This window comes from Pteronotus mesoamericanus, unplaced genomic scaffold, assembly GCF_021234165.1.
Source record: "Pteronotus mesoamericanus isolate MK-2021 breed Mesoamerican mustached bat unplaced genomic scaffold, CSHL_Meso_final scaffold_476, whole genome shotgun sequence".
NCBI classification, from domain to species: domain Eukaryota; kingdom Metazoa; phylum Chordata; class Mammalia; order Chiroptera; family Mormoopidae; genus Pteronotus; species Pteronotus mesoamericanus.
The window spans coordinates 3,029,517-3,038,188 of record NW_026555318.1 but is presented as its reverse complement, the minus strand read 5'-3'; the positions used below and the strand labels follow the sequence as shown (position 1 = coordinate 3,038,188).

General features: G+C 45.4%; 1 protein-coding gene and 1 non-coding gene across 2 annotated transcripts; both read right to left on the bottom strand.

The window, feature by feature from the left end:
* Nucleotides 1-3,008: 3,008 nt before the first annotated feature.
* On the bottom strand, nt 3,009-3,080 carry TRNAC-GCA (transfer RNA cysteine (anticodon GCA)). Its single transcript has one exon. It is a non-coding gene; the product is annotated as a tRNA-Cys (tRNA).
* Nucleotides 3,081-3,847: 767 nt separating this feature from the next.
* On the bottom strand, nt 3,848-6,783 carry SPMAP1 (sperm microtubule associated protein 1). Its single transcript, XM_054593715.1, has 3 exons — nt 6,577-6,783; nt 4,882-4,981; nt 3,848-4,005 (listed from the first exon to the last, which is right to left on the bottom strand). Exons 1-3 carry the CDS (start codon nt 6,781-6,783, stop codon nt 3,848-3,850), a joined length of 465 nt encoding a protein of 154 aa, XP_054449690.1.
* Nucleotides 6,784-8,672: the final 1,889 nt, after the last annotated feature.

The window sequence follows — 8,672 nt, the reverse complement described above, 5'->3', positions numbered from 1 at the left end:
GTCAAATTGAATTTACCTGCATTACCCATCCCACTTGGGGCAAAGTGAGGAACAAAATGTGAAGCCACAGTAAAGCACTCGAGTGTGGCATGGGCTCCCTCTAAGCAATTCTTATTAAGTGGCAAAGGAAGGAGCGTGAAAACATTTCAGATATCAGTGTTGTACATTGTCTAATTAGAAGCCTCTAAAACTAATATCAGTTTGGGTTTAGGTAGTTTCTTAATTACTTAAGAAAGGAAATTTCTATGGAAAACACTGAATTGAAGCAGGGACTAACTGCCTTGTGATGAACTACTCCACTAAGGTCTGACCCCCACCAGCCTGTTCCAAGACACTCCTGGTTCATTTGTGACCTGTCCTTACCTTCTGAATATTGTGGCTGGGGCCCTGTGAGGACAAAAGGGAGGGAGATTAAAAAATCAAGTCCCTCTTCCACACTACAGCAGTTAACTATTGCTAGATAATTTGCAAGAGTTTCAACTGACCTTCCTCAACCTTCCTCAGCAATGCCAGGTAGAATTGGATTCAAAGCCACCAGAGTTTCCAGAGGCTGTTAGAGGGACAGAAAAGATTCACTGATTCCATAAAAAACCATTGGACTTGAGATCGGGACTTAAGCGTTATGTAAGGTTTTACTGCTGCAATACGTCGAAGTTGCTTTAAGTGGTTAGGTGTGTAAAAAGCAGTGTCAGTATTGTCCTGGCAAGTGTCGGTCAAAACAGATATCCCACAAACAGGGCAGGAAACTGAAAGCAGCTTTCATTTGACCAAACGTGTGTATTAATAGAATTATGTCTACTCTTCAGACAACAACTGCCCTTCTATAAGGAGCATCCAGTGTATGCCTAGTATGTAGTAGACGTTTTGCATTGTGGCTACTATGAACAAATGAGTGAGTGAATGAATGAATGCAAAAATGTGAAAATTCTTTCCTGGCTGCTGTAGAGAGAGAGCAAGCACACCAAAGTGGTCACTCCCAAGGAATTCCAACTCAAGAGAACAGGCCCCAAATGATGGAGAAGAAAATAATAACACTTTAAGATAGGACAAGAATCTCTCAGTGGAAAGGTATCACCAAGTACATCATTGAAGAACTTCAGAACATCAAGAACTAAAATCCTGAGATTTTTCAGAGAGAAATAGGTCACATATGGGCATAAGAATGACATCGAGCTTATCATTCTTTAAATGATAATCTTTTATCATTTGAAAGATTATCTAAATGATAATGATAATCTAAAGAAGAGAATCTTTAGAAGACAAGATTTGCAAACCTCTGAAAAATATTTTTCAAGAATTCTTTTCCCAAACTATTTCTCAAGCATGCAGGAAAAATATTTTTCAGACATGCAAGTACTCGAATATTTTACCTCCCCTATGTTCTTTCTCAGGAAGCCCCTGGGGGTGATTTTCCACCATATAAAGGAGGAACCCAAGAAAAATCAGGACAATGTCCAGGAAACCAAGAGGATGCAACTCAAAGAAGAAGGCACGCGAATTCTCAAGGCGCCAGCTGGTGGCAGGCGTAAACACCCTGAGGCAGAAGAATGAAGGTGTCAGAAGACTGCTTTAAAAAAATGAATTCGATGGGTTTGTACCAGATGAGTAATTGTACTGTGAAGCTGTGGAAGAATTTGAAAATAATTGTCAGAGATCACAAAGAAAAACACGTGAATAAAAAAATAGGTAATTGTCTTCAAGAAACAAATTTTCATGGAAGGAAATACTATCATAGTATGTGTAGATGGACTTAATAGTAAATAGTACTTATATGATCATGACAATGTAAACATAATTGATTTGATACAAAATTGTTATCTAATTTTAGCAAATGGGAAATAAAGCGATGCAAGCATGCAAATCCTTGACTGCTAGAACTAGAAACTGATAAATGATCACGCTCTCTCCTCACAGTGGTTTCTTTGGGGAGGAAAAGGTGATATATTCATTTTTGCACTCAAACACTCCTCCAATTCCGGGGGCGTACCTCATGCTGTCAAACTTGGTGAGGCAACACTTCCTCCTCTCCGATCTGGCATAAATCAGCACATCCGTCAGATCACAGCTCAGTCAATCAAATGATTCCACTTGGCATTTCTGTACCTTGAGGAATTATTCTGAAGATGCAGGTGCAGCTGGAACAATGTCCATGGTGTAGTGACGGGAGCACAGGAGTGTAGTGTGACGGCGCAGTGCAGTGATAGGAGCCCGGGTTGGGGGAACCAACAGGGGACACTTCCGGGGCCGAGACCTGAGCTGGATTCTCCTGCTTGGCAGCCCCTCATAGTTCACTGCTTTCTGAGTTAGGTTCTCCAGCTTTCCATCAACTCTGTGAGTCCCCATCACCCCTCCAGTAGACTTAAAGTGGCCAGGGTGGATGTCTGTTCCACTCTGAGAAACTAAGAAGGGCCCCTCACCATGTAGAGAGAGGATTATGCAGTTAACACAAGCAACAGGTTAATAATCCTCTTTGGATCAGGCAGAAATATCCCTTCAAACTGTAGAAAATCTTCAGTTTGAAATTATGTCTAGAAAAAGTGGGTGTTTTCAAAAGATATCTTTCTCTTGAGGTTACATTCAAAAGCTTTTCCTCTGACAGCTGTGTGTGATTGTGTGTGAACGTGGACTGAAAAGTTCCCTGATAGGGACTCTCTTCCATTCTTTTAATTCATTACAGCCTTGCATGTACTAAGCTCTCAAAAACATATATCGTATGAATGCCTTTATCTTTAATATCATACATCAGATTGCTAATTTTGTGTTCACAGCTCTGATTTAAAATTTCCTAGGGAACTGTTTCTGATTTGTTGGGGGTGACATAGTGTGTCTTAGCTGAATCCTAACAGATTCTCCAGGGGTCTCTCCTAATCGGTCATCTGGAATGTGGGAGGAACTAGTAGTATCTCAAACCACTGAGTTGAGAGTTCCTCATCTTCTGTAGTAACTCCGTGGCTGGAAGTTGAGGTATTTATTTATAGTCCTTGTAATGAAAGTGGAAAATAATGGTAAGGGGGCACCCGGATTTGAACCGGGGACCTCTTGATCTGCAGTCAAATGCTCTACCCCTGAGCTATACCCCCACAACCTACTTTGTTTGTCCTCCTTGTCCACTTGTGGTGACTCAATACAATGAGGTTCCACCCACACTTGAGTCCTGGCAAGCTTTGTGTGCTAAAGCCCCACCTTCTTTTGTATCCATCATCTGCTTTGGCTTTTCTCCTGGCCACTAGTACACTGGGTTGGGGCACTTGAAAAAAACAGCCTGGAAACTAGTTGTAAGGGAAATTGACATAGCATTTATAGAGAAAAGTGTCCACAAGCACAGCATCACTATGTCAGAACCCTTGGGTTCTGCCTTGTTCCTACCCCGCCTCTGGATGAACTCAGAGGAAAGGAGAATGTCAGTTCTGTTGAATGAAATGACAGGAAATTCAGTCAATCCTTTCTAGGGCCACCGAGGGCCACACTGCTTGCTCCATTCAGAAAGAGTAGCCAGCTTCTGACCTGGCCCTGCTGATGCCTGGGGAAGAGCTTTGTTGTGGGTTAGGTAGCATGGTTCCTCCTAACCACACTGGCAGGGGAGAGCCGAGGCCGCTCAGCCTGGCGTTTGTTGGTGGGAGTGTAAGGGCACAGGCCTGAGGAGCACTCTGTTCTCTCACCTCCTCACCTTCGGGGAAGAGAAGCTCAGAGTGGAGAAACTAGTTTGCCCCCTCCCGCTGCCTCAGGGAAGAAAGAGCACACTTAAAGGCACAGGTAGAAACAGTTTTTATATAGAACAACATTGAGACATCTAAACATCTGTGTCATAGAAATTCCAGCTCGAGGGGTGTGAAGGGAAAAGCTGCTCTTAGAAGAGAGGGAATTGGGTGACCTCTCCGAAGACAGATGGGCGCTGGCGGAGGGCTGGGGTGTTCCTGCGATAGCCAAACCGACCATTGAACCCCCTGATCATTTTCACATCAGCATGGTAGTAGTCATGCCCGGTCACCTGCTGGAGGGAATGCCCTTGGGGGTGGAGAGAGAGGCCCGAACCTGCATTCAGCCCCCTCTTGCTTTCTTCACTCCCACAGGGCTGGTATTAGGGTGCCAACCCAGCTACAGCCACTGTGCTCCCCATGTCTAGCCGGGCCCTCAATCCTCAAATGTTTTGAGCCTCTTGACTGAAAAGCCAAGTGTGGGTGAAGTCAAGGAAACAGGTGGCTTCCTGGAAACCCAGCCTCCTACCAGGAAGAGCATGCAGGAGGAGGGTGAATGGTACAGGAGGGTCAGAAACGTCTAGGTTTGGCCGAACTTGCCTTGTTCCTAGAAGAACTGAGAAATGTTCATTTTTGCCCCTGACCCATCTGGAGAAAATGAGCTCAGCTTGGCCAAATGGTACAAAGGGGCATGTGACTAGAGGGCGGCCAAAGGGTGGTGGAGCTGGGGTGAGAAGGGGGTTTACCCTGTCAGAAAAACGTCTCTCAGCTCTCCCTTTCCTGTTGCTGCTTAACTGTGACTGGAAAACGAGCGGAACGCAGCTTGCTCAGGAGCCGTGAGAGGAATGTGGGCTTTAGACTTAGAAAAAATGGAATTTCAATTCCAGCTCAGCCCTTCTCAGCAAATCGCTTTAGCTCCCTAAGTCTCTGTTTCCCGGGTTGCAACACGGGATTAGTGTGAGGGGAAAAAGCACCTAACATACATTAGGTGCTCTGTAACTAAATATAAGGCACACTGTGACACCATCTGCTCGTGTACGAGAAAAACTGGAGGATGCGTTCCCTGGCCTGCGTCCCCCCTACCCAGGCCTCACTACTGCCCAGTTTCTCTCTCGGAATGTGGGGTGCTGCACACCACTCTTCCCAGGTGGGACCATGGGGAGGCTGAGAACAAGGTGGCACTTGCCTGCCCCTGCCCAGTTTCTCCTGTTGAGGTATCTCTGTCCTTGCCCGAAGATGTGGAAATAATCCACTGTCCAGCCGTCCCTTCCTGTACCGCCATGATCCTGAGAGTGAGGGAGAGAATACAGAAGACTGTCAGCCTCCATGCTGAGAGATGCACAGTGCACACTCCCCTGGGGTTGTTGATGGGAGTGGAAAGAGGTCACAACCAGGGGTAACAGGGTCAGACAGATTAAATATACTTATTGATCTGTATTGCCTCTGAGGGAGAGGCTGTGTAGCTTAGCACTTAAGGGCTCAGTGTGTGCTGCCAGACGGGTTCCCATTCTAGCTCTGCCACTAACAAGCAATGTGACCTATGCCAATGACATCTTTTATGAGCCTCAATTTCCTCATCAGTAAAAGGAGGGTTGCTGTGAGATTTAAGTGAGATAGTTCAAATATAGGGCTTGGCATAGTAAAGTTTCAATAAACATCTTCGTTTAAATGAAAATAATACCTACCATAAATGGTGGTTATGGCAATTAAATAGTTACAAAATGGAACATTGAAAGTGTCAAAAGTGCGTACACTATATTCTTTTCAAGCTTTTAAATATTCATTTATATCTTTTTAGCCCCCAGACTCTGGTTCCTTCTGTAAGTTACGTAAAAGTTACATGAGTGAACAGCAAGTACACACTCAAGCATGGCACACACAGGTGTATGTCCATATATATATACGTGTACTGAACACGTACGCACACACACAAACACCCAGGATCACAAACCCACACACAAAAAAAAAAACCCCTAAATTTGTTCACAGAATAACCCCCATTAAGTCGTATTCATACCACTGTGACATACAGGCACGAATATTAGAGGCAAAAGTGGTGAAAGAAATGAGGACCGTTAGCAAATAGCCTCAGAATCTTTGATGCCAGGGAAGTGGTCTGCTTGGAGGGGAGGGTGCAACACCCCGGAGGAAAAGGCCTGGGGAGGTTTGCGCCCACAGGTCCGGATGAGTGAGCCCCGCTGCAACTATGACGTCACCAGACAGAGGGCGTGGCGCTCGATGGGTCTAAACAGTCTTTGTCTTGTTCACTGAGGTCACGCGAATTTTCGTGCTCTTAGAGAATTTGCAGCGTGAGGTCACCCCAAAGGGTGGGTCCGTGACGTCAGAAAGGACAATGAAACCGGTTTGGGAGAAGCGGGCTCTTTTTTTTTCTTAAAGTAAGAGAAAGTTTATTTAGAAAGTTTATTTAGAAAGTTACAGAGATAGAAGTGAGCGGTAGAAGAAATGGGCTCAGTAAACGAGTTCCAGAGGCAAAAGAAGGGGCCCTGGGAACTTAGGAGAGAGAAGGGTACAAGTAATGAGCCTGAGGGGAAGAGGAGGGCGACAGGAAAGGCGCTGGCATCCTCCCTGGAGGGGAAGCTCGGGGAGGCAGGCTTTGAGTCCAGTTCCCTAGGCTTACGGAAATCCAAAATGAGATCATTCTCAAGTTCAGGGGTGGAAGGTGATTCTGTGAGCTCAGTGAGCTCACGCCAAACACCTGTCACCCCCCTGGTCCAGTTCTGGGGGATCATTAAGAAAACTGACGGATATGGGAGTAGGGAAGCTTCCTCGGTGAGACACGCCAGCATTTGGGAAGTCGGTCCGCCACCTGGGCCAACCTTTGCAAACATAGACAGTGGGGTGCTTCTGGGCGTTACCCTACCTGATTAGTTTTCCGCAAAATGGGCGGGACCACATGGCTCTTGAAGTACCGGTGGGCGTGGTAGTCCTGCTGCGCATTGTAAGGCGGAATCGCAGACCAGAGCTTGGGCCTCAAGTTCTCATAGGTGCGGGCCAGAGTGCTCATGGCCACCCCATCCAAGATGAAGCTCTTCTCCAACCGCAGGGGACACTCGCACAAGTGTGCCATCCCAACCGCCGCTGCCTACAAGGTCCTCTCTGGTGGGAGAGGTGAGCCCTAGGTGGGGACTTCCCTGAGCATTGTTACGCGGTGTCAGGACCCCGACCCCTGCGACACAAACACTATTGTCCCCCATCCAATGGGGTAGTCTTTTAGGGTTGAGGAGGAGTTTGCTTTCATGGCCCTGAGGGGAGGGCTGACCCGAAGGAGGACATGCAAAAGAACTGAGGCGGGCCTTCCGAGTGCGGTCAGGCTCAGCTTCCCGGTTCCCTTTAGGAGCAAGATCCTCTGTTCCCACTTTATCATACTCATTTCCCCCCAGTTCAGTTCCGTTGAAACTCTTGTACCCAGGATGGATCAGGGGGTTCAGATAGCATCTACTTCCAACTCTCATTTTACAGAACTGGAAGTTGAAGCTCAGAAATGGTGGAATATTCCCTAAATCCATTTGGTGGCAGATCCAAAACTAGAACTCAGGTCTCCCGACTTCCAGTTAATTCCACTTAAGGCATTTCCTTCTTCCCCGCTCAATTTTTTTCGTATTTTAAAGAAAAAGATTGTATTTAGAGAGGGGGGGAAGGGAGGAAGAAAGAGAGGGAGAGAAACATCTATGTGTGTGAGAGAAACATCCATCGGTTGCCACCCACATATCCCCAAGTGGGGAAGCACAACCCAGGCCAAGTGCCCTGACCAGGAACTGAACCTCTGAGCTTTTGGTTTGTGGGAGGAGCCCCACCGGGGCAGCCACACCAGTCTGGGCTGCACCCAATTCATTTCATCAGCTAGTATTCATTCCTTCCTCTTGTTAGCTGACCATACCCCCTCCCCCAAAAAATCCACATTAGATTGACACATTACCATACTTTTTCTCTCGCTAACTTTATGTATATATGACAAGATACAGCAAAATATGAACAGTGGGTTTTTTTTAGTTATGACTATAGGTGATTTTTATTTCCTTCTTTATATTTTTTACTTCCCCAAATTTCCCCTTGATTAAAGCCTTATATAGACCCTTTACACATCAAAGTGCCTTATACAAACTGCTCACACTGGATCTGAGGTGCAGTTACCCTCATTTTACAGGCTCAAAGAGGGATTCTTTTTTTAGATTTCACTTATTTATTTTTAGAGAGAGGGGAAGGAAAAGAAGGAAATATTGACATGTGAGAGAAACATCAATCAGTTACCTCTCACACATGCTCCAACCAGGGGCCTGGCCCCACAACCCAGGCAGGTGCCCCGAGAGGGAATCGAACCAGTGATCTCTCACTTTGTGGCATGAAGCTCAAGTCCAACCAATTGAGCCATGCTGGCCAGGGCTCAAAAGGGGATTTTTTTATTCACTATTAATATTTTTATATAAAGGCACATGTATTACACAGGGAAAGATTGTATTATACCTATACACAAAAATCACTAATCCTGCCCTGACTGGTGTGGCTCATTTGATTGGTGTGGAAAAGTCACTGGTTCCAGAACTTCTGGCCGAGATGGAGGAGTAGGTTGGTATGCCTCCTCACACAACCAAAAGGACAACAAATTTTAAAAAATAACCAGAACTGCTAGAAAATTAAACTGTATGGAAGTTAGACAACCAAGGAGTTAAACAGGATTACTCTATCCCACAAAGCTATCATTTAGAATGGAAGGGCAGATAAAGTGCTTCCCAGATAAGGTAAAGTTAAAGGAGTTCATCATCACCAAGCCCTTATTATATGAAAAGTTAAAGGGATTAATCTAAGAAAAAGAAGATCAAAACTATGAATAGTAAAATGACAACAGACAATTATCAACAACTGAATCTAAACAAAAACAAAAACAAACTAGCTAAAACTAGAACAGGAATAGAATCACAGAAATGGAGATCATATGGAGAGTTATCAGCGGGGAAGGGG